The sequence below is a fragment of the Oncorhynchus nerka genome, linkage group LG20 (genome assembly GCF_034236695.1).
Source record: "Oncorhynchus nerka isolate Pitt River linkage group LG20, Oner_Uvic_2.0, whole genome shotgun sequence".
In the NCBI taxonomy this organism is placed as follows: Eukaryota; Metazoa; Chordata; class Actinopteri; order Salmoniformes; family Salmonidae; genus Oncorhynchus; species Oncorhynchus nerka.
In genome coordinates this window covers 23847367-23873515 of record NC_088415.1, presented here as the reverse complement: position 1 = coordinate 23873515, position 26149 = coordinate 23847367, and the positions used below count along the sequence as shown (strand labels likewise).

The window sequence follows — 26149 nt, the reverse complement described above, 5'->3', positions numbered from 1 at the left end:
ATGGAAGTCACCCTGCTGCCCTGTGGTGTGTGAGACCGAGGGGGCATCCGTGTGTGGAAAACGGGTTTGTGTGTGTGTCTGAAGTGTGTGTGAACATGCACTAATATGTGTGTGTGTGTGTGTGTGTGTGTGTGTGTGTGTGTGTGTGTGTGTGTGTGTGTGTGTGTGTGTGTGTGTGTGTGTGTGTGTGTGTGTGTGTGTGTGTGTGTGTGTGTGTGTAAGTGCTTGATTTCCCTTTGCCATGCCAGCCCAGCCGAGAGCTCTGGAAGCTGTGGTTTGTTGAAGGGGAAATTACTTAATTCACTGTGGCTGAGGGCTAATGCACTGGGGACTGCTGGGACCATATCAAATAATTGCCTAAAGGGAAGTGTGTGTGTGTGTGAAATGGAATGTGTGCTTGGGCAAAACATCAATAATTCCAGCAGAGAGGACTACACATTGGGAGAACAAGAAAGACAGAGAAAGAGAGAGAAAGACAGAGAAAGATAGAGAAAGACAGAGAAAGACAGAGAAAGAGAGAGAAAGACAGAGAAAGAGAGAGAAATACAGAGAAAGAGAGAGAAAGACAGAGAAAGACAGAGAAATAGAGAGAAAGAGAGAGAACATTGCCACATACAGTATAACTCCTATAGACTGTCTCGTCAATATAACTCCTATATGCTGTGTAATAGGTTCATATTCCAAGCTAATGCTACAGAAAAAAACATATAATTTCACACAGTGAAATTAGTTAGCATGAGTTAGCGTGTCAGAGTTGGACGTTGAGCAGCACACACCCTGGGCCAAGGCGACCCATGTTGCGTGTAGATGTGTACATTATGCATGTACACCGTAAGCCATTTACACAGCGGGCCTTTTAACTGAGGTGACTCAGACGGAGGAGAGGAGAGGAGAGGAGAGGAGAGGAGAGGAGAGGAGAGGAGAGGAGAGGAGAGGAGAGGAGAGGAGAGGAGAGGAGAGGAGAGGAGAGGAGAGGACGTCTCTGGCCCTGGGGTCTTTCCCAAAGCAACACACCCACCCTGGGCCTGCCCTGGAAACCAACAGCCTCCGAGCAGCTCAGATACACACTGATAACAGATCAGCTATCAGAAGGCCTGAGAACAGCTCAGATACACACTGACAACAGATCAGCCATCAACAGGCCTGAGAACAGCTCAGATTCACACTAACAACAGATCAGCTATCAGCAGACGTGAGAACAGCTCAGATACACACTGACAACAGATCAGCTATCAGCAAGCTTGAGAACAGCTCAGATTCACACGGACAAAACATCAACTATCAGCAGACCTGAGAAAAGCTCAGATGCTCACTGACAAATCAGCAGCTATAGGCAGGCCTGAGAACAGCTCAGATATACTGTATACTAACAGATAATCTATCAGTTGCATATCATATCATGCTTTATCATGTAAGGTCATACAGCCATTCAATGACTTAATAACAAATCAGCAGCCTTGTGCACAACTGTAAACAACCATCAGCAGCACTTAGCAATAATACAACATCAGTTCCATGCCTTATAATCACTTTTTTGAATGGTCCTTTTCAAATGATCTGCAACGCTGTATTTAAACAGGGAGTAGGCCTTGTCTTGAGTAGCCAGGACACACACACAGAGCAATGTCATGAGTCTAAATCTCTAGTTATTCCCCTATGCTTGCTAACACACTCTCTCTACGAGACGTCTGTCAAGAATCAGGGTCATGCGGAACCACCAAACCTCTTCAATACCGCCCCTTTTTCTCTTTCCTTTTTCTTTGCTCTTCTTCCCTCTCCCTCACTGGCACTTTTAGGGGACTATCATTGAAATCAGATAAACTCCTGTTGTCTTAATATTTAAAAGATACAATGCCACCCAGATACTTTTAGGAGAAGCTTCCCAACCACCTCCAAGGCAGTTGGAAGTTAGTCTAACAGAGGCCCCTTGGACATGACGGCATTTATGGAGCCTGACTTCTGAGGGTTCTAATTGTAGTGATTCAATGAAAAAGCATGTTGCTCTCTCATTTCCCTCTGCATAGGTCTTGAGTTAAGGAAAAACCACAATGAATGAATAGAAAATAAGAAGCCATCAGTGTCTATGATTACAACTCTCTCTGTTCTCTCTCTCTCTCTCTCTCTCTCTCTCTCTCTCCCTCTCTCTCTCCCTTTCGCTCTCTCTCTCTCTTTCTTTCTCTCTCTCTCTCTCCCCCTTTCTCTCTCTCTCTCTCTCTCTCTCCCCCTCTCTCGCTCTCTCTCCCTCTCTCTCTCTCTCTCTCCCCCTCTCTCGCTCTCTCTCTCTCTATCTCTCTCTCTCCCTCTCTCTCTCTCTCCCTTTCTCTCTCTCTCTCTCTCTTTCTCTCTCTCTCTCTCTCTCTCTCTCTCTCACACACACTCTCACGTTCTCATATAAAGGCGTATGCATCAGCATTTCGATCTGGGGCTTGGATCAAGCCTGGCTCATATCTGATGGCATCACATGAGACTCAGGAAGAAGAGCACTGACAAAGAGGCCCATTCACAGACGAGACCCATGATGACATCAAAAAGACACACATTCACTTTATCCAAATGAGTGACACAGACCATTTGATATATGGTAAGAGGAACCCAATATGGCATCAGGGGAATCTAACCTTCCCTGCAGAGAGGAGGAAAAGGCTTCTGTGCTGCTCAGTAACCATATTACCAGGCCTCAACCAATAAAAGTCATTGTGAGCTGAGTGAAAGTGACTCTGGACAAAAACTCCAACATTATTTTGTATTAGGGCTTTGTTCACAAGCCGCAACTCACAGAACAAGCATAGAAATCTCTAGGCGAGAAAGGGTCTTGATTACACAAGATGGGTTCAGTTATAATATTATTTATTTTGTTTGCCCCAAATCAAAATATGCTCTCTTGTTGATGTGAAATATTTTTGTGATGATTGAATGTCAGGTTTATGGATCACAGACTAAGAAAATAAGGCCCATAGTAATATCAGAGTGCTCATTTCTCCTGTCAGGAACTGTTTCTGCTCTTCTCTCTACCTCTCACAGGCTCTCTACTTGCACCGTTGAAGTCTTCGGTTGCCTTCAAAATGGCACCCCATTCCCAACATAGTGCACTACATTTGACCAGAGCCCTAGAGCCCTATGTGGGCCTTGGTCAAAAGCAATGCACTATATAGGGATTTGGAATATTGTGCCTTTTCAGATGCAGCCTCAGTCTGGGAGTGTTAGGAAAAGAGAGAGTCCCTTGACTTTGCAAGGTTCTGCAGTCACATCCATCTGTGTCAAAATGCAGCAGGTCCCTCTTTAATGATATAGTGCAGCAGAGGAAGCACTGTCACCTCCCACTTTGTTGCCAAAACCCTCCAACACTCATCCATTCATCTCTCCAGGATTCATCACAAACTCCAGCTCCATCGAGCAATGATATTTCTTCTTGTTTTCTTTGTTACAATTAGCCTTTTAACTTTCCTATAACCGCACAAGTAGTACACTGAATATGTGCTCTCGCCAGATCCCATGCTGCTTTGTAGTTTCCCTCTTCAAATTAATCACAAATACTCATCTTGACCCTCATTCATAAATGCAGTTGCTGTGATTGCATAATTTGTTGGCCAAATTGAATTATGATGGTGTGTTTATCTTTTCATAAATCCCCTGGCGTTGCCTGCTAATATTGTGATGATGGGCAGGCAGTAAAGCCTGGCTGGCTGTTGCTGCTGACAGTAATGGTAATCAGTAATGGAGCAGAATCTCAGGGGGATTTCACTAAGACTCGATTATGAAACATGGACAAAAAACCCACAGCCAACAACTGAGAGAAAGCGTATATTCTAAGAGGGAAAGAGCATAGGCTATCTGACACATGACCCTTTTTCACGTGTTGAGATACAACAGATCATGCCCAACTCTGGAGATAGAATACATACTGTTGGGGATGTTATTTTGTCGGGAATGCAAAACCTAAAGAGACCTGAGGAGACCAAGATGCACCTTGAACCTATTCTGTTGTTGACAGTTGCTCATACTCCAGATAACAACAGGGGACTGAGTGACTGCAGGTTACATCATCTGTAGGGTTGAGCACCTGAACATTAGCTCAGTGGACAGCTGTTTGACAGAGACAAGACACTGGAATGTGACATTCTGGGATTCCTCAACTGGACCATTAACTCAATTGCAACACACTGTAAAGATGGACTACCAATCCTACAACGTGTATCTACAATGGATGGCTTTTCTTGTGCAGTGTGTGTGCTGTAGCCCTATAAAGTGCTTCTACAGGACAAAGACCCAACATCCCCATGTGCAGATGAAAAAGCATGGTTGGTTCAATAGAAAATACATCTAACTTTCATTCTCCTGCTATGTGAAAATCCCAGTTGTCTTTTAAGGCCTATAATCAGGAGGGCGATAAGTCTTAAGGACCCAGTGTAACTTACTTTAAAGTCCTTAGATATTGCTTAAACATGGAACAGGGAACCTAAACAATGTCACTTGGTCTGTAAATCAATATTACTAACGTTAACAGTTAAATAATTAGCAAATCGTCATAACTCCAGTTTCACTCATGTTATTACATATTGGTGTATATGTAATAAGATATGAGCATATTGTTACATACACATTTAAGGCATGGCGCTTATCTGTTTTAAAGATCTCTTGAAATTAGATATCTGCCGTGCAAAACCTCAGACGGTTATTAAGATGGAAAATCGAATATTGCATGGGCACATCATAATACGCACAAATGGCAAGGGGTGACATACCTAAATTGACAAAGCTCATAACCATGTCTGCGTCGTTTAGCAAGTTGTTGTCCTGTAGAGTTGCTATCGGCGGCCCCTGGGTGGTGAAGACGGGTTTGTATGGATAGGAGTACGCGTCCTCTTCCCCCTCCGTGGACATGGCATTGTACAGGTCCATCATGAACATTGGGGCCGCGTTGTGCTTCCCGTGGAGATGCGGTCGCGGCCGGTGTGGGAGCCCGAGTATCGATAGGATTTCCCGCTGCATCTCCCTGCGCTCCTGGCTTTTCAGCCGCCGGTGGATGAAACTCGAGTGGACCTCATTGTCCAGGGTAAAGTTAGAAAATACTGTGTCCGCCAGGACGCAGTAGCCCCATACGAGGAACAAAGCAGGGGCATGTCTATCCACAAATGAAACCATTTTGATGCCGTGCGTAATTGCGCTGAGTGCTCTAACCCAATACTTAAAATAAGGATATTGAACTTCGCAACATGTTTGTTCAATGCCTGAATCAATGACGGCCCCTCATGTTGAGGGAAGAGTTCCCGATTGGAACATAAATTTCACTTCAACGTCCACTCTTATTGGATTGCTTTAAAATCCACTGATCTGTACAATTTTGAATTACGATTATTTTGCCTTTACATCCAGCTACTCCGACCTCTTTCACTAGCCTGTCACTGTCTCCCTGGGCCACGCGTAAACTGCAAGGTTGACAAGACGTGTTGCAGCGAGTGCGATGAACCGAGCTCAGCGATCAGACTTTGAGGAGGTGCTTTGTGCGCTGGGAGGAGCAGAGAGAGAACGCTACAATTGCTGTAGCCCAGTATAGCACTGTGTGTGTGTGTGTCTACGCGCTCGCCTGTGTGTGTGCGTGTCCGTGCTTGCATGATTACCCTCCCAAAAGAAGTACAATGTGACAAAAGGCCAACATACCATACCTATGTCTATATTGCTTTGAAAAAGACCTGTCATCAGTATCATGTTCTCTTGCATGTGTTCCATGGAAACGGTTAACACACCGTTTACCTATGACAGGCGCCTGAACTATTTCTCTGTTTTATGGAGGAGGCATTATTTGCTCCTAGGGAAACTGTGTGGGCAATGTTGGCAAATGTGTTCTCTGTGTTGCCTAATACAGAAGGAGAGATCGTAACATACCATACAATGTGTTCATATTGCAGGTGCACTACTCTACTAGAAAAATAACAACGATGACTAGATTATTACAACTTTACCATCACAACATTCAGTCAGACAACGTTAACATCAAAACATTTAGTCAGCCAACTTTATCATCACAACATTGTCGGGCAACTTTACTATCCTAACATTTAGTCAGCCAACTTTATCACCACAACATTCAGTCAGCCAACTTTATCATCACAACATTTAGTCAGCCAACTTTATCATCACAACATTTAGTCAGCCAACTTTATCATCACAACATTTAGTCAGCCAACTTTATCATCACAACATTTAGTCAGCCAACTTTACTATCACAACATTTAGTCAGCCAACTTTATCACCACAACATTCAGTCAGCCAACTTTATCATCACAACATTTATTCAGCCAACTTTATCATCACAACATTTAGTCAGCCAACTTTATCATCACAACATTTAGTCAGCCAACTTTATCATCACAACATTTAGTCAGCCAACTTTACTATCACAACATTTAGTCAGCCAACTTTATCATCACAACATTTAGTCAGCCAACTTTACTATCACAACATTTAGTCAGACAACTTTACCATCAAAACATTCAGTCAAATTTGATTTGTCACATACACTCGGTTAGCAGATTGTAGTGTAGCGAAATGCTTGTGCTTCTAGTTCCGACAATGCAGTAATATCCAACGAGTAATCTAACCTAACAATTTCACAACAACTACCTTATACACACAAGTGTAAAGGAATGAATAAGAATATGTACATTAAAAAATATATGAATGAGTGATGGTATAGAACGGCATAGGCAAGATGCAGTAGATGGTATAGAGTACAGTATGTACATATGAGATGAGTAATGTAGGGTATGTAAACAAGATGCAGTAGATGGTATAGAGTACAGTATATACATATGAGATGAGTAATGTAGGGTATGTAAACAAGATGCAGTGGATGGTATAGAGTACATTATATACATATGAAATGAGTAATGTAGGGTATGTAAACAAGATGCAGTAGATGGTATAGAGTACAGTATATACATATGAGATGAGTAATGTAGGGTATGTAAACAAGATGCAGTGGATGGTATAGAGTACAGTATATACATATGAGATGAGTAATGTAGGGTATGTAAACAAGATGCAGTGGATGGTATAGAGTACAGTATATACATATGAGATGAGTAATGTAGGATATGTAAACATATAAAAGTGGCATTGTTTAAGTGGTTAACAGTCTGATGGCCTTGAGATAGAAGCTATTTTTCAGTCTCTCGGTCCCTGCTTTGATGCACCTGTACTGACCTCGCCTTCTGGATGATAGCGGGGTGAACAGGCAGTGGCTCGGGTGGTTGTTGTCCTTGATGATCTTTATGGCCTTCCTGTGACATCTGGTGGTGTAGGTGTCCTGGAGGGCAGGTAGTTTGCCCCCGGTGATGCATTGTGCAGACCTCACTACCCTCTGGAGAGCCTTACGGTTGTGGGCGGAGCAGTTGCCTTACCAGACGGTGATACAGCCCGACAGGATGCTCTCGATAGTGCATCTGTAGAAATTTGTGAGTGTTTTTGGTGACAAGCCAAATTTCTTCAGCCTCCTGAGGTTGAAGAGGCGCTGCTGCGCCTTCTTCACAACGCTGTCTGTGTGGGTGGACCAATTCAGTTTGTCCGTGATGTGTACGCCGAGGAACTTAAAACTTTCTACCCTCTCCACTACTGTCCCGTCGATGTGGATAGGGGGGTGCTCCCTCTGCTGTTTCCTGAAGTCCACAATCATCTCCTTTGTTTCGTTGACATTGAGTGTGAGGTTAGACAACTATACCATCACAACATTTAGTCAGACAACATTACCATCACAACACTCAGTCAGACAACATTACCATCACAACACTCAGTCAGTCAGACAACTTTACCATCACAAGATTCAGTCAGACAACGTTACCATCACAAGATTCAGTCAGACAACTTTACCATCACAACATTCCGTCAGACAACTTTTCCATCACAACATTCAGTCAGTCAACTTTACCATCACAACATTCAGTCAGACAACTTTACCATCACAACACTCAGTCAGACAACTTTACCATCACAACATTCCGTCAGACAACTTTACCATCACAACATTCAGTCAGACAACATTACCATCACAACACTCAGTCAGACAACATTACCATCACAACACTCAGTCAGACAACATTACCATCACAACATATCCCGTCAGCCAACAGTATCATCACAATACTCAGTCAGACAACTTTACCATCACAACAATCAGTCATACAACTTTACCATGACAATACTCAGTCAGACAACATTACCGTCACTTTATTCAGTCAGACAACTTTACTATCACAAGATTCATTCAGTCAGAGAAGTTTACCATCACAATATTCAGTCTGACGACATTACCATCACAACATTCATTCAGTCAGACAACATTACCATCACAACATTCATTCAGTCAGACAACATTACCATCACAATATTCAGTCAGACAACTTTACCATCACAACATTCATTAAGTCAGACAACTTTACAATCACAACATTCATTCAGTCAGACAGATTTACCATCACAATATTCAGTCAGACAATTTTACCATCAAAACATTCAGTCAGACAACATTACCATCACAATATTCAGTCAGACAACTTTACCATCACAACATTCAGTCAGACAAGTTTACCATCACAATATTCAATCAGACAATTTTACCATTACCATTACAACATTCAGTCAGACAAGCTCTGTGAGGTAGGATGAGACAAGTAGAGCAGGGGAAAAAAATTACACACACACACACACACACACACACACACAAATGCCCATGCCCTCTGAGTGATTGTTTAATTATGAGGCAATATGAGCGCCAGACAAAGAGCAGGGCAGGGTTGGAGGGGACGGGGTGCAGATGTTTGGTAGCTGTTTCACCCCTTCCATATGCCACCCTGGCCCCAGCACCTCTTAAACACCACATATTAATGGAACATCCCTGACCCTCTTGTGCGCTCCATTCTAGCCTTGGCAGGGAGAGGGGCTTTCAGATGGCCCCTTCCACCGTTAATGACCACTTCATGTTCAACGGGCTCCTCCTCTGAGTGTAACGGTAAACTTTTAGCTTCACAGAGAGACTCGTTTTAGTGGCTCTGTAAGGTTGAGATGTTTTCGAGTCACAGCTTGCCAGGTAATTTTTTGACAGTCAAATTAAACTTCAATGGCACAGCGAGGTAGAACAGGACATACAGTCTCTGATTCTGAGCTTTAATTGACAGTAAGAAGGAGAAGGACAGGAGAGCAAGAGCATGGCTAGAGGTAGTTACAGGCTGAGCCCACCTCCCTGCCCACTTAATATGCTTTGTCTCCATTTCATTACAGCCCCACTTCCCTTTTTTCGATGACAATGCAGTGCGGTTTGTCTGAGAGCTTGCCCTGTGCTCTGTGCCTGCCACCATTCACTCCATATGTGTATCCACAAGTCAATCACTTGCAATTTAAATGGTCTTTCAACAGTAGTTTGTACCATATAAACACTGCTAACCGGTCCCTCAGATTCAGCTTATGGCCGCAGGTGTTTACAGTATGGCGGTTTCAGACAGAGGACATGAAAGGGACTTGGTTTCAGTTAGAACCATGCTCTCTGGCTTTATACTGCAAGCTGGGGCCCCCTTGGCCCCCAGGTCCACAGCCCTCCAGCCCCCCTTGCTCCGCAGCCGCTCTCGCTCCCCAGCCCTCCAGCTCCCTAGCCTTCCAGCCCCTCCTCCTCCTAGCCCTCCAGCTCCCCCTCAGTTCTCTAGCCTCCCTGCCCTGGCCTCAGTCATTGCCCAGAGAGGCGCTGCCACTCTGGGGCAGGACAATCGGAACAGACCCCCCTTTGTTTGGGCCTCTATGGCCCTGGTGACGGTCACAGTAAACAGTGGTCTCAGGCTGAGCCCAGGCTGTGTGAGCTGCACTGAGGGGCTAAAAAATACAAAGAGGGTTTGAGCTTTCTGCCTCTTCACTGTCACACACACACACACATTATGTATATGTAATATACACACTAAACAATTATCACACACAATCAAACACTGCGTTATCAGACAAGGCACACATTCATGTACACAGACGTGCACACACACACACACAGACACACACACACGGACATTTCAGGCAACACCTGAAATCTTACACAATGCTCTAGTCAATATGACAAGAGGACAGCCTCTTAGTTGTCCTCCTCCCTCTATCCTACCATACAGTCAGTGTGTAGCTGTGTGAAAGCCACTACTGGGAGCAGATACACACACACACACACACACACACACACATACACACACACACACTGGGGGCCCTGGTGTAGTAGACCAATCAGTGGCGGAAATGGAGGACGATGTGCCAACCTACTATCATTAGCACTCTGAACAACTGAGCTGTACTTGAGAAAGAGAAAAAAACTAAAAACTATGTTCTTATTGCATAGCCATTAAAACCAGTAGATAGTGTTGACGTCATCCACCTATTCCTATGGAAAACGCATGAGGCCGGAAATATTTTAATTTGAAGCGTGTCATATTCCTGAATGGGGCTGAATTGCACCCAAAAATTGTCTACGGATCATGGTGAAAGTGTCTGTAACTAGCAAAGGATCCTGGCCGTTGTAGTCGTTTTCATCGTGCCTGAGAGAGTCAACTCAACGCTGCTACATGACATTGGTCAGCCCCTCCATCTCTACTTGACAGGCTTGTTGACTCCATGCTCTCATCTGGGTAGGATATGTGTGACGTTTTATATGTATGTATTTCAGTCCTTGACTAATAATGTTCTGTATTATGTCATGTTTCATGTGCACCCCAGGAAGAGTAGCTGACGCTTTTGCTGGGGCTAATGGGGATCCTAATAAATACCAAATAGCACACCACACCCCGTTTAGGTGCATGTGCAAAGAGGGAGCCTCCTCGTAGCCTGCCGGTCTGTGATTGGTCTATGTCAGCACGTGGTCCTGTGCGACGACACAAATTTGTCAGAATGGATCAAATAAATATCTCAATTTGTATCAAACATTAAAATAATTTACTGTGGGGATCGAAGTTAATCATAATAAACACATTTTAAAGCCCAAAACAGCCATCTTTGTTTGTGTTGATCGGAATTTACTCAGGCTTTCTAGGACAGGCCAGGGCTTTTGGCACCGCTAGGTTGAAACGCACTAGCCGACTTCACGCTCCAGACCGGACACTGGGGGCCTTTTTTAATGTACCATACCTACAAGCCCTTTATATGTTCTGATGCAATTACAGTGAGGAAGTCTGACTTTCAATTTGATTTTGTTTGTCCCACTGTCCCCCACTATATGTTTGTAAACTATATTTCAAACCAGGCTTTTTCTCTTCAATCCGTAATAGGCTAAGATAGCTCTCACTCAAAACCTTACCCTCAAGCACAGATCATTTGCCAAACAACACAAACACGCACAGTCTCACACAAATATCCAGACATTGAAAAAAACCATCTCCCACTCTGATCTATGCCTGCCTGCACAAACACACAACTCCTGTCTCATGCAGGTTGAAGCCTGACAGCAGCCTCTGAGAGACACTCACACACACACTCATGTTCCTCAAACACACACACACTCTCTCGCACACACACACAGAGATGCTTTCTCTCACATACAAACAAACACACTATGTCTCTCACAAGCACACACTCACACCCTCACCCTCACAGCCTCACCCCTCATCTGATCACTCTTCTTTTTTTCGGTGCTGAGAGTCGGTGCTCTCTCCACCCCCCCACCCCTCTCTCTTTAACAGCGCAGAGGAGAGGTCAAAGGTCAGATTAATATTTATTTTGCGTGTTGCCTTGGAGAGCGCCAGGCGGCACACCTTTGAAGGGGTGGGGTCCAGCCAAGTGGCCCTGTAGAGGGTACAGTAAAACCTGCTTTTGGGGTAAACTGAAATTTTTCTCTTCCGTTTTGGTCCGTCTACATTCTGGGCACAGCCCCACTCTGTGCGCTGCACGGTGCACCAGTCTGTTAAAACACAGCGACCAGGTGGGGCTGTGGGAATGAAATGTGTGTTTTCCATTCCCTTTGTGGTTTCGCTCAGCGTTACCATAACAAAAAAGAGAGTCGAGACAAACATCTCTCCAAATGGCACATGCTCATTTCCTGGTGATGATGATCAGCTCATTTGAAATCCTGCACCTGTGAGTTCTCTTTCCTGTCATTCAGTACCTGCTTTCCCCTGTATCCTGTGTCTCTTCTCACCCCGTCTGTGTTTCAGTCTGCAGACAGAGACGCAGGAACACCACAGTAGTCTGGCTCTGATTCATAGCACTCAGCAGCTCTGCATAATCAGTTATGTTTGTTGCTGTTGACAGGCACAGATAGCATTTACTTAAGCTGTGCCCCTAATGCACCCACCACACAGAGTTAAGGCTTATTCACCACAGGATACTATCACCCACCTACTCTGTCACTCTGTTGTCATCGGCGCATAGAATAGGCCTGCCGATACGCTGTTCTCTCCCCTCTTTACCCCACACTCATCAGTGTTTCCATATCAGGCTGCAAGGGGTTAATAATGGCCCGTCCGGCTCTATGGTGAGTGGGTCCTTGTTATCGTCACTCTGTAAGCCTGTGCTGGGCTGTCAATCAAAGCCCTGGGTGATCAGCGATCAGTCACCTCCTGTTAAGAGGTGCTGGTCTGAGGCCCCATTAGTGGAGCAGCAACTCAGCCAGACTGGTCTCACTGGCCCGGGCCAAAATCTGATGAGAAACAGGGTTAGAGGAGCAGAGGAGGAGAGGTTAGAGAGAGAGGTGGACGGGGGGATTGAGTGGGGGTGTTGGCTGGTTGTTGGGTCCGTTGAGACAGCTCTGTTTTCTATTTGTGAGGATTAGGCTGACAGATCTGTATTTGGTTTCTTTGGACTAACTTCAGCTAATCCCCCTCACCTGCACTGAGTGCAGCCCCCTCCCTCCCTTGTCTCCCTTTCCTCTAACCTTACAACCCCCCCCCTAATGCTTCCCCTTCGCCCAATACAAACACTCCTCCTGTGACGAGCACATGACTCACTGCACTCACGGTCTCCTCAGGTTAAGGCCTCACACTCAACACAAATTTCTCACCAAAGGAACCAGTGGGGGTCCCTGCTTCTCTGGACTTGGGGGAAGAAAGAGTACCCCCACATCTTGTAGGCTTTCACAGATTTAGTTTTTTTAGGGCGGGCGGGTGAGGGGTGGTTGCTTGTCACCTAGAGATAGCAATTACTTAGTGATTAAGAGACAATATTGCGGAAGCAGGTTGTCACAGGCCCTCAGGAGTGAAAGGTAGACCTCTGCTAAAGCAGCACGTTGGGAGACATTCAGGGTCAGAGACCTCTTCCCTTCCTGGCTCCCACATCTAGAACAGATTACCTGCGGTAACAATACAGTGACATGGATTTCATGCCTCTAATTGGTTGCCAGATGAAGGGAATGGCCCTAGGCAAATATTAGCACATTTTAGCTGCAGACAGACAAAGACAGAGAGAGAGACAGAGAGACAGACAGACAGACAGAAAGTTAGGGGTGTGAGGCTCTCTGTTTAGTGAGAGATTAAAGCTTCCCCCACTCAGCCCTATGGTGTTGTGAGGAAGGAAGGAATTTGAGGCTCAGGGGGGATTCGCTGTTGGGGTCACAGAGGTACCAAAAAATGTTTGGAGGGTCTTGGTGTGGAGTGCATGCAGTCTGCTGCTGGTGAAGCGATGGCACAGTATAGAGCGACACACACACACACACACACACACACACACACACACACACACACACACACACACACATCCCTTCTAACACACTCCCAATGGAAAGCAGTCACAGAAAATTACAGCCATTTCCTGATCTGTCAGGCACTGCTGTCGCTTCGTGTTTCACAGAAAACACACATGTTCACTTACTCCAAGACAGCTGTTTAGAGTGTATGTGCTTCTGCTGCACAGCCTTAACACACACAAAGGCAAGCATAAATAAATAATGGATAACACATGCACAATTTAGAACAAGCATATGCCAAAATCAAAGTCCTCAATTTCTCAATTTCAGTCAGACTAGATTAGCCTATGATTTGCATCTGCCCACACACTGTAATAACACACACACACACACACACAGAAAGGAAGGATTATTGGTCAATTTGCAGCAGGCCTCATGTCAGGCCCCCATTAAACTCCCAGTTATCAGCTAAATGCAACTGGAGGTGCTAATGAGGTCTAGTGGGGCGCAATGAAGTGCTAACTGGCGCACACACTCACTGGGAAAATTACAAATTAAAATATCATAAATCAACGTACACCTAGGCTACTACAGCAGCTTATTATCGGGGTTGCTCAACATAATATATAATATCAACACCTTCCTAAAATTGAGCCTCAATTCTTCGGGGCATGTACTCTACAAGGTGTCAAAAGTGTTCCACAAGGATGCTGGCCCATGTTGACTCCAATGCTTCCCACAGTTGGCAGGATGTCCTTTGAGTGCTGGACCATTCTTGATACACATGGGAAACTGTTGAGCGTGAAAAACCCAGCAGCGTTGCAGTTCTTGACACACTCAAACCGGTGCACCTGGCATCTACTACCATAACCTGTTCAAAGGCACTAAAATATTTTGTCTTGCCCATTCACCCTGTGAATGGCACACATAAGCAATTAATATCTCAATTTTCTCAAGGCCTAAAAATCATTCTCTAACTTGTCTTGTCCCCTTCATCTAAACTGATTGAAGTGGATTTAACAGGTGACATCAATAAAGGATCATAGCTTTCACCTGGATTGAAAACAAGGTGTTCCTAATGTTTGGTATACTCAGTGTACAGTGTATAGAATCATTGTACGATCTAAACAGCTGTGACGGAAAAATGTAACTTAAGAATGGGAAGCATAGAAATAGCGGACATAGAACATATGTAACGCTTCTTGCTTCAATGAGAATGACAGATCTATAACTCACATTTCTATGTGAATTTGGTGGGGTCACCCAAAATGTTACATATTGCAGCTTTAATTAACAAAGAAAGTGTCAACTGTAGCCACTTATTTCCCTTCATAGTTTGTTTCCCTAAGCATGACCATCATCCACATAGGCTACCAATTTTTTTTACCAAACATAGCTGTTTTGTGTCAGCAATTGGACATTGTTCCACTTTACCCTACCATAAGAACAAAAGGGTGCATTTAGGTTAATCACTCCACGGAAGGGAAGACTGCTGCTACCTCGTTCGCTCTCTTTGGTATCCAACCAAGTTGCATGAATAAATTGATGAGCAAAAAGAAGTGTATAGGACATTCAACTCTTGGAGGACAGTGGAAGTTGATGATCAATAAAGTGATTCTTTATTTTGAAAAGTAAAACCAACGCATTTTGGCCCTAGCTTTAGGGTTATACAGAGTAAAAAAATGAATAGGAGGCTGGTTTAAAAAAAAAAATCTAAATGATCACTTGACTGCGGGCCATAGACCGGTGCACCAGCTCCTGGTTCAGTATAATCTTACTCTTAACTGTTGAACATTGTAGGCATACTGAGTACTGACACATTGTACCACACATGCTACGAAAGGGGGTTAGTTATCATGATATTTAGCCTACTCTCTGAACATGTCTTGTGTGTAGTCTTTGAGCAGCTCACAGACCCCGCCAATCTTGGGTGCGTTCGTAAATTCGCTCTGTCGAGTGAGGTGTTCTCTCGTTCGTGTCTGGAAGTAGCTAGCAAGCTAGCCAACATTAGCCAGTTAGCTTGAGTGCATGACTGTCGTTGTGGTTCAGAACGCTCGGATCAACCCTACTCACTGGCCATACCGTCCAGTGTGCGCTCGGAACGCCCCGAGAGCGAAACGCTCTGAATTTATGAATGGAGATCTGACAATGCTCTGAATTTACGAACGCCCAGAGCGCACTCCGATCTCACTCTGGCACTCTAGATTGAATTTACGAACACACCCCTTGTTTGTGGATTTGATTTCGCGCCAAACAACATTATTCCTCGCGCGAGTTTGCTCTCGGTAAACATATACTTGTACGGACGTCCTATTCATATTAATTTAATTCCGTTGTAAGTCCCTCCACAAGAATGGAATCAAACATGTCTGAACAGTTCGTTGAAATTGACAATTTCGGCCTTGAGTTGTTGGAAAATGTTGATATGATGATGGAACCTCAACACAGCCATGAGGAAGTCAGCAGGTAGGCCTATTTTTCTTTCTGCACCGTGTGATTCACAGACAGCCGTTGCGGATGTGTTATCCTTGTCTAGGCTAGGTCTATCTACAGCACAGTTTGATAAGGCTGGTGTGGGCCAGAGCCCATAGCCTAGGCTATTAGGTTACATATAAATATCTTATTATAATCTAGACAATATCAAGCCTAGTGGTTAGAGCGTTGAGCCAGTAATCAAAAGGTTGCTGGATCGAATCCCCGAGTTGACAAGGTAAAAATCTGTCCTTCTGAACAAGGCAATTAACCCACTGGGGCGTGTTTGTAAATAACAATTTGTTCCTAACTGACTTGCATAACGTTAGTGCTTGTCGTTTTTACTATGCCGTAGTCTTTATTTTCATAATTGAGTTGAAACTTTAAAGGATACATTTTATGCTTATGAAAACATTGTTTGAATCAGTTTTGAATGTGTGGTCCACCGATTTTCCCATTAGTTACTGGCTACTACTAATTAGACCTATCACCAAGGTTTATTTGGTCATTTCTTATGTTCAGCCAGGAAGTTTTAATCCTCATTGAAAAGGTGATTCTAGAGATAGTCACCAGTCTGTCCAAAGATGAAGCTCCAGTTTTGGTCCTACCCAACCGATCCAGCTGGGCCAATGTAAGGTAAGCCACTCACTTTGTTACTATAATGTCTAGCTTTTGGGCCGTACTCACTCTGTTTGACCTTTAGCAAGATAAACATGTAAATCTGTACAACAGATGTCTTATTTATGTTATGTAAATACAGTATAACCCAGTAACGTTACATTTGAAATAAGTGGTCATGTTGTGTAAACTGAACTTTGCACTCATTTTGATAAGTCAGGTCCTGCAACTGGTCTAAATTGCTGTTAAATGCATTTGGAGAAAATCCTTTAGTTCTTTGATCTCTCATTCTATCTGAATGTGTAAGAGAGCTAAGAAGTCCAAAGGGATTTGTGGGGTAGAAATTGTGTCAATAGAATCACCTAAAGTTTTGAACCGTAATCCTTGAAGCTGAAATAACTTCCTGACTGAATAGGTGTCAGTTTGATTAAATATTTAAAAAGCACCAGCTACACACACACAAATCTGGCAGTTTGTGGAGGTCTTTAATGTGCACAGGCTGTGCAGATTTCATGCTTAGAACAAAGTGAACTGTCTGGTTTGAGTCTACATCAAACCTCCTGACAGCTTAAAGCACATTCTGGCTCGGCCCTTTCAAATGTGAGAATCCCACAGATAGGGAGGCAAAGGTTTCACAGAGGAAATGCAGTCGAGGTATGGGGGAGGCCTATCACAGGTAGCCCCCAGGGTTTGGGATTCTTCTAGGAAGGATCATAAAGGTAGCGGGCTCCTTTACAAAGCTGATCAAAGATAGGAGAGCAAATGTTCAGATTTTGTAAATAATGAATCATTTTTTTGTCTTCATTCCCAACTTTGAGTTTTGACAATGCCGTTGGCCTTCAAATGACTTCAGGAAGTTCTGTTACCACAGTTCGGAGCAACTGTTCCTCGTCTGTCACTAAATTTGGTGAGAAGAAAGACACACCACTGCCCCCCTGTCTCTCTCACTTCCCCCTTCCCTCAGCTGTGCACAGAAAAAGTTACATTATTTAAATTCACAAACTTTAAACTACTCTAAGGAATTTAATCAGCCCTACTTCATGTGGCTTTCATTCTTATCCTATCTGGGCTTACATGAACTAATTGCAAAAACTGCAACGACATGGTATGTCTTATGCCGCTGACAGACAGAAATATTATGGTCAGAGAAGCTTTTCTGGATCAGTGTTATTCACTATGGATTTCATTATCCATCCTAAAGAAAATCCTGAATTAACTACTTTGATGATGAAATGACCTATCATCAGATATCATAGGGGATTGATTGAAAGGTTTCCTAGACTGTACTGGTATATTACAATATACTGGTAGCCTATAATACAGATGTTTAACTGGGGTTTTCTATGCAGGGCACATTCTCAAGGTTCTATCCACCATCTACAAACTTGTGCAGAGCAACGTATATGCCACAAAAAGGTAATGTCTTGTCAGATAGCCAACGCATAAAAAAATTCTTTCTTGCCTTAACACCAGTACTTTGAGAAGTAGTTCTCTTGTTTCAACAGGGACATCTATTACAACGACACACAGCTTTTTGGTTCACAGAGGACTGTCGATTCCATTGTGGATGACATCTCCTGCATGCTCAAGGTTCCACGCAGAAGACTACATGTGGTGTGTATATAGTATGTGAGTGTGTGTGTGCGTTTGTGAGAGTACAATTTCAGTTCAAGAGGAGGCAACAATGGCCTGATATTGAATAGAATCATACTAAAACTTTTGGAAATACCTTTTAATACGACATGTTATGATTAGTTCAGGGCTAACACATGAAAGCACTCAGTTATTTTCATATTTTTTGCCTATTTTCTGCCTCGTACAGGAAGCAACTGTGTATATATTTTCCATGATTTCCATGATCAAAGAGCAATGAAATTCAACTTGACTCAAAAGCATTGTCGTTTGTGTGTGCACGTGTGTGTGAGTTTATTAACGGTCTCCAGCTAGCTACGTCCAAGGGCTTCATCTCAGGTGATCTGTGTTACCTGGAGGAGGACAGCACCAAGGTGGACTGCCACTCCAACTCCACTGTAAATCCCACTAACACTAAATACATTCCCCCAACATCTCAGCATCGTCACAGTATGGTCATATGCCTGTTGAATATGCATATAATGTCAGGGAAAGGGAAAGGGGGTTACCTAGTCAGTTGTACAACTGAAATGTGTCTTCCGCATTTAACCCAACCCTTCTGAATCAGAGAGGTGTGGGGGGGCTACTTTAATCGACATCCACGCCTTCGGCGCCCGGGGAACAGTGGGTTAACTGCCTTGTTCAGGGGTTAGATACCTATAATGTTACAATATACAGTATCATCATTCGCCATGAATGTTTAACAGTGCTAAACCTCTCCCATTTCAATTACATAACAGAGGTCTCTAGTCTCAGCCAAACTTAATAAATCCTGTGTTCACCTCTTTCTGCCCACAATTTCCAGGTTCAACCAATGAACTAATCACTCGGTTTATAGAATAATTGTTCAGAAAACCAAAAAAACTCACTGTTTACTTGTATTCTATCTACTGTTTGTGGGTTGCATAAATCAACTGACACCCAAACAGCTAGATTCATTTCTCATTATATTTTTTGTTGTTGTTTGAAAGCTAACAGTCATTTGCTATGTTGATAATTGTGTCTCTTAATTGTGTTCTCAGGCTACTCCAGTCTCTTCTAATGTTGGCGGAATCAGGAGTATCCTTTATAATCATGCCAGAACTCATATTTCAGCAACATTGTAGAGAGTTTGTAAGACTTCCTTCCTCTTTCAACTAACTTCTCCCACTCTCATCTATTGGTGAGGAAGAGTCCATCAGTCATGTTTGTGTTCAACTTGACCTGTTCTCCAGACATTGTGTCATCTGCTAAGTTTGTTTTGATAGTGGAGAAGGACGCTACCTTCCAGAAACTGCTCGATTATGACTTTTGCACCAAGTTATGTCCTTGCATCATGATCACAGTATGTCCTACTTATGGTTTTCTTTTGAGCTTTTGCTTTAAATGTAATGTGTTAATCATGTGACTTATTGTAAATCTGTTATGTGTTTGTGTCAGGGTAAAGGTGTCCCAGATGTGAACAGCAGGCTGATGGTGAGAAAGCTTTGGGATACCCTGCACATCCCTATATTTGCTCTGGTGGATGCTGACCCTTACGGTAATACTCTCCACTCTTTTATCCTATCAAAGACACAACACACACACACACAGGGGTTGCGTGTCCTGCTTAGCCAACAGGCCTCTCTGATGTGTCAGGGTGGTTAGAATGGGGATTGTGTTGGCGTGCTCTAGCCCAGTGGAATCATCACACTGGGGCTCCTGGACTCACTGACACTGACTATCCCTCTCCACACAGCACCTCTCTGCTCCCCTCCGCTCTCCTCACATCACATTGCGAGTCGCATGTGTAACACTTTACTTTGTTCTCTGTCCCCTTAGCTACATATCTCAGAGGATAATTGCTCTGGTATGGTGGTGATTGTATCGTGTCTCTTTCTCTCATTTTCCCAGGCATTGAGATCATGTGCATCTACAAGTACGGATCAGTGGTGAGTCCTGCCATGCCTGTGTATTTCTGTACATTATCCAACGTGGCTTGTGCAGTGTCTCGGTGCAAGAAATATGTAATTATTCTGGTCTTTAAGTTGAAAAGGGGGAGCAGTCAACCATATCTGAGCATTTGAAGTGACATGAAGGGTAAAAGTAAAGTGATTGCGTGGGATCTCATTTGTGTGAGGTTTTTGTGTGTGAGTGCATTTATGGTCATGTGTGTTTCTGGTTTATATGATTATACCCCAGGTGGACTTGTGTGTCTGAATGTGTGTGTGATTTTATGTACGATATGCATGTCAGTGGCTTTCAAAAGTATTCACACCCCTTGGCATTTTTCCTATTTTGTTGCCTTACAACCTGGAATTAACATGGATGTTTTGGGGGTTGTATCATTTGATTTACATAACATGCCTACCACTTTGAAATATTTTTTCTTGTGAAACAAACAAGAAATAAGACAAAAAACGGAAAACTTGAGCGTGCATAACTATTCACCCCCCCCAAAGTCAATTACAGCTGCAAGTCTCTTGGTGTATTTCTCTATAAGCTTGGCACATCTAGCCACTGGGATTTTTGCCCATTCTTCAAGGCAAAACTGCTCCAGCTCCTTCAAGTTGGATTGGTTCCGCTGGTGTACAGCAATCTTTAAGTCATACCACAGACTCTCAATTGGATTAAGGCCTGGTCTTTGACTAGGCCATTCCAAGACATTTAAATGTTTCCCGTTAAACCACTTGAGTGTTGCTTTAGCAGTATGCTTAGCGGCATTGTCCTGCTGGAAGGTGAACCTCCGTCCCAGTCTCAAATCTCTGGAAGACTGAAACAGGTTTCCCTCAAGAATTTCCCTGTATTTAGCGTCATCCATCATTCCTTCAATTCTGACCAGTTTCCCAGTCCCTGCTGATAAAAAACATCCCCACAGCATGATTCTGCCACTGTCACGTTCTGATCTTAGTTCCTTTGTTATGTCTTTGTTTTAGGTTGGTCAGGGCGTGAGTTGGGGTGGGTAGTCTATGTTGTATTTCTGTGTTTGGCCTGGTATGGTTCTCAATCAGAGGCAGCTGTCGATCGTTGTCTCTGATTGAGAATCATACCTGTTTTCCCCATTTTGGTAGTGGGTGATTGTTTTCTGTTTAGGTTGTTTTCCCAGACAGGACTGTTTCGTTGTCGTTTCGTTCTTTCACTTTGTTGTTTTGTTATTCAGTGTTCAGTTGATTTATTAAATATTAACATGGACACATACCACGCTGCACATTGGTCTGATCTTGACTACTCCTCGTCAGAGGAGTCTGAATTACAGCCACCACCATGCTTCACTGTGGTGTTCTCGGGGTGATCAGAGGTGTTGGGTTTGCGCCAGACATAGTGTTTTCCTTGCCAAAAAGCTCAATTTTAGTCTCATCTGACCAGAGTACCTTCTTCTATATGTTTGGGGGGTCTCCCACATGCCATTTGGCAAACACCAAACGTGTTTGCAAATTTCTTTCTTTAATCAATGGCTTTTTTCTGTCCACTCTTCTGTAAAGCCCAGCTCTGTGGATTGTAAGGCTTAAAGTGGTCCTGTGAACAGATACTCCAAACTCCGCTGTGGAGCTTTGCATCTCCTTCAGCATTATCTTTGGTGTCTTTGTTGCCTCTCTGATTAATGCCCCCTTTGCCTGGTCCGTGAGTTTTGGTGGGCGGCCCGCTCTTGGCAGGTTTGTTGTGGTGCCATATTCTTTCAAATTTTTTAAAATAATGGATTTAATGGTGCTCCGTGGGATGTTCAAATCAAATCAAATTTATTTATATAGCCCTTCGTACATCAGCTGATATCTCAAAGTGCTGTACAGAAACCCAGCCTAAAACCCCAAACAGCAAGCAATGCAGGTGTAGAAGCACGGTGGCTAGGAAAAACTCCCTAGAAAGGCCAAAACCTAGGAAGAAACCTAGAGAGGAACCAGGCTATGTGGGGTGGCCAGTCCTCTTCTGGCTGTGCCGGGTGGAGATTATAACAGAACATGGCCAAGATGTTCAAATGTTCATAAATGACCAGCATGGTCGAATAATAGTAAGGTTGAACAGTTGAAACTGGAGCAGCAGCATGGCCAGGTGGACTGGGGACAGCAAGGAGTCATCATGTCAGGTAGTCCTGGGGCATGGTCCTAGGGCTCAGGTCCTCCGAGAGAGAGAAAGAAAGAGAGAAGGAGAGAATTAGAGAACGCACACTTAGATTCACACAGGACACCGAATAGGACAGGAGAAGTACTCCAGATATAACAAACTGACCCTAGCCCCCTGACACATAAACTACTGCAGCATAAATACTGGAGGCTGAGACAGGAGGGGTCAGGAGACACTGTGGCCCCATCCGAGGTTTCGGATATTTTTTTATAACCCAACCCTGATCTGTACTTCTCCACAACTTTGTTCCTGACCTGTTTGGTCTTCATGGTGCCGCTTGCTTGGTGGTGTTGCAGACTCTGGGGCCTTTCAGAACAGGTGTGTCTATATATATATATAAATAGAGATCATGTGATACTTAGATTGCACACAGGTTGACTTTATTTAACTAATTATGTGACTTCTGAAGGTAATTGTTTGCACCAGATCTTATTTAGGGGCTTCATAGCAAAGGGGGTGAATACATATGCACGCACCACTTTCCGTTTTAGTTTTTAAAAATAATTTTTGAAACAAGTTCTTTTTTTCATTTCACTTCCAGTTTGAATTATTTTGTGTATGTCCATTACATGAAATCCAAATAAAAATCAATTTAAATTACAGGTTGTAATGCAACAAAATAGGAAGAACGACCAAGGGGCATGAATACTTTTGCAAGGCACTGTATATTGTTGTATGTATTCACATAAGTGTGTTTTATGCACAGTTTGTCAACCTGTCGATCTGTCTGGTTGTGTATTGACATGTTTCTGTGTGTGTATCTTTCCCCTCAGGCCATGTCATTTGAGGCCCACAGTCTGACCGTCCCCAGCGTTATGTGGCTAGGCCTCCTCCCCTCTGACCTCCAGAGGTTTGGAGACAACCACTCACTACTTCCTCCTTCCTCCTCCCTACCTCTAATTGGGATTATATTCTGGGGATTTGGAGATTGTTTGTTTTGATTTCTGTTGCTGTTGCCTTTGCTTGTTTCTCTCTCCCTGAGGAGCTGTTTTGGAGTGTATATTGAGTTTTAAGTATATGCCAGCTAGAGCAGTCTTCGCCTGAAAAGGGGGTTTTGACATAAATCAAGTTTAATTGTAGTCTGCAAGCCTGCTCCTCCTAAGACTAACTGTACAGTACATAATCAAAAGCATCCACATTTTATACAGTTTGGACAGAAATGGAGAGAGCCGTAACTTTGTGTAAGGATATTTCCTTTTCTTCAGTTGTAGCAACATAATTATTATTTCTATCTTAATATGGTCATTCAGAAGACCATCTATTTACAGTTAAGATATTTTTTATATATGTCTAATAATATGACTGTTCATCTCTTGAACTAACTGAATTGAAAACTTACTGATCATAACCCTTCTGTACTTTAGATTGAGAGTACCTGAGGATGCTCTGATCCCCCTCACACAGAGAGACCAGAATAAACTGACCAGCCTGCTGAAGAGACCCTACCTGGCCTGCCAACCTGCCTGGCAGAGAGAGGTCAGAAGGGGAGGGCTACCTTTTATGAGTGGTTTACATACAATACAAATATGGAAAGGGAAAATGTGTGCAGTCAGTCTGTTATTAGAGATAAGGGGGAAGAAAGTTAAAGAAGATAATGTGTGCAGTCAATCAAAACTCCCTAGAAAGGCTTGAACCTAGGAAGAAACCTAGAGAGAAACCAGGCTATGAGGGGTGGCCAGTCCTCTTCTGGCTGTACCGGGTGGAGATTATAACAGAACATGGCCAAAATGTTCAAATATTCATAGATGACCAGCAGGGTCAAATAATAATAATCACAGTGGTTGTAGAGGGTGAAACAAGTCAGCACCTCGGGAGTAAATTTCAGTTGGCTTTTCATAGCCGATCATTCAGAGTATCTCTACCGCTCCTGCAGTCTCTAGAGAGTTGAAAACAGCAGGTCTGGGACAAGGTAGCATGTCCAGTGAACAGGTCAGGGTTCCATAGCCGCAGGCAGAAGAGTTGAAACTGGAGCAGCAGCACGACTAGGTGGACTGGGGACAGCAAGGCCAGGTTTATTTAGTGCTTTGTCTGTGTACCCGGAAAGTAGAGCATTGCAGTAGCCTAACCTCGAAGTGACAAAAGCATGGATTAATTTTTCTGTATCATTTTTGGACAAAGTTTCTGATTTTTGCAATGTTTCGTAGATGGAAAAAAGCAGTCCTTGAAACAGTCTTGATATGTTCGTCAAAAGAGATCAGGGTCAGTAACGCCGAGGTCCTTCATTTTTTTTTTAGACTGTACAATCAAGCTTAATTGTCAGATTCAACAGAAGATCTCTTTGTTCTTGGGACCTAGAACTATCTTCTCTGTTTTGTCTGAGTTTAAAAGTAGAAAATTTGCCTCCATCCACTTACATTTACATTTACATTTAAGTCATTTAGCAGACGCTCTTACTTCCTCATGTCTGAAACACAGGCTTCCAGGGAGGGCAATTATGGGGCTTCACCATGTTTCATCAAAATGTACAGCTGTGTGTCATCCGCATAGCAGTGAAAGTTAACATTATGTTTCCGAATGACATCACCAAGAGGTAAAATATATAGTCAAAACAATAGTGGTCTTAAAACGGAGCCTTGAGGAACACCGGAATTTACAGTTGATTTGTCAGAGGACAATCCATCTACAGAGACAAACTTATATATTTCCGACAGATAAGATCTAAACCAGGCCAGAACTTGTCTGTGTAGACCAATTTGGGTTTCCAATCTCTCCAAAAGAATGTGGTGATCGATGGTGTCAAAATCAGTACTAAGGTCTAGGAGCACGAGGACAGATGCAGAGACTGCAGTCAGTCTGTTATTAGAGATAAGGGAGAAGAAAGTTTTAGAAGATATTTCAGCTTATGAAACATGGGACCAACATTTTACATGTTGTATTTATATTTTTGTTCTGTGGTAGATAAGATCACACCTGATGGTCCAGGATGAACTCTGTTTGCTCATCTTACTCTTGCACATCTCTTAAGACATGTTTTGTTCTTGTTGCAGATGGAAATGATGCAACGGAGCAAGGTAAAAGCTGAGATCCAGTCCCTGGCCTCCATAGCCCCTGATTTCCTCAGCCGCGTCTACCTGCCAAACAAGCTGCGCTACGGGGGCTGGATATGATCACACACTGCCCCTCTGTAGATGGTGGAATGTGGGATTTGATATGCCTGGATTCAAGCGTGTATGGATGTGGTACAGTTGCAGTGTGTCTGTCTGTGCATATGTCAGTTACTCAAGTCTGTCACATAGTGACCTGATACAACATTGTACATCACATGTTTATGTTATTGACTATTTTAGGTCATTATATTATATGACCTAAAAATTTTACTAAATTATTCCAGATTAGAGTATCAGTCCACCTTAAGTGGCCGATTGACTGTGTCCTTGATGGTAATGTATCTGTGGATACTAAAAATGTAAATTTTCTGCCACTTGTTAATAAAGTAAAATAAAATGTTATTTGTCACATGGTTCATAAATAACAGGTGTAGCAGTGAAATGGTTACTTGCATCAACAGTGAAGAGATGACTCGGGGATGCTGGCCATCTAGGCAGAGTTCCTCTGTCCAGTGTCATTGTTCTTCTTCCCATCTTAATCTTTTCTTTTTATTGGCCAGTCTGAGATATGGATTTTTCTTTGCAACTCTGCCTAGAAGGCCAGCATCCCGGAGTCACCTTTCACTGTTCACATTGAGACTGGTGTTTTGCGGGTACTATTTAATGAAGCTGCCAG

General features: G+C 43.4%; 2 protein-coding genes across 2 annotated transcripts in view; one reads left to right on the top strand and one right to left on the bottom strand.

Moving 5' to 3' along the window:
* LOC115102105 (bone morphogenetic protein 7-like) overlaps positions 1-5469 on the bottom strand; it is a 64134-nt gene extending 58665 nt beyond the window's left edge. Inside the window, exon 1 of the mRNA XM_029621691.2 lies at positions 4743-5469. Within this exon, the coding sequence (XP_029477551.1) occupies positions 4743-5142 (400 nt within the window). The 5' untranslated portion in view covers positions 5143-5469. The remainder of the gene's footprint in view (positions 1-4742) is intronic.
* Positions 5470-15823: 10354 nt separating this feature from the next.
* spo11 (SPO11 initiator of meiotic double stranded breaks) lies at positions 15824-25875 on the top strand. The gene is made up of 13 exons (XM_029621690.2): positions 15824-16093; positions 16622-16735; positions 17536-17624; positions 18067-18133; positions 18223-18331; positions 18661-18747; positions 19372-19408; positions 19564-19673; positions 19769-19868; positions 20222-20259; positions 23200-23276; positions 23791-23902; positions 25414-25875. The coding sequence occupies exons 1-13, from the start codon at positions 15981-15983 to the stop codon at positions 25531-25533; spliced, it is 1173 nt and encodes a 390-aa protein (XP_029477550.1). The 5' UTR covers positions 15824-15980; the 3' UTR covers positions 25534-25875.
* Positions 25876-26149: the final 274 nt, after the last annotated feature.

Coding starts and splice junctions, on each gene's coding strand:
- spo11 (XM_029621690.2), top strand. CDS start 15,981: ATGGAATCAAACATGTCTGAACAGTTCGTTGAAATTGACAATTTCGGC. Junction 19,409..19,563: donor TAATGTTGGCGGAATCAGGA/GTATCCTTTATA, acceptor CCTGTTCTCCAG/ACATTGTGTCATCTGCTAAG. Junction 19,674..19,768: donor GTCCTTGCATCATGATCACA/GTATGTCCTACT, acceptor TGTTTGTGTCAG/GGTAAAGGTGTCCCAGATGT.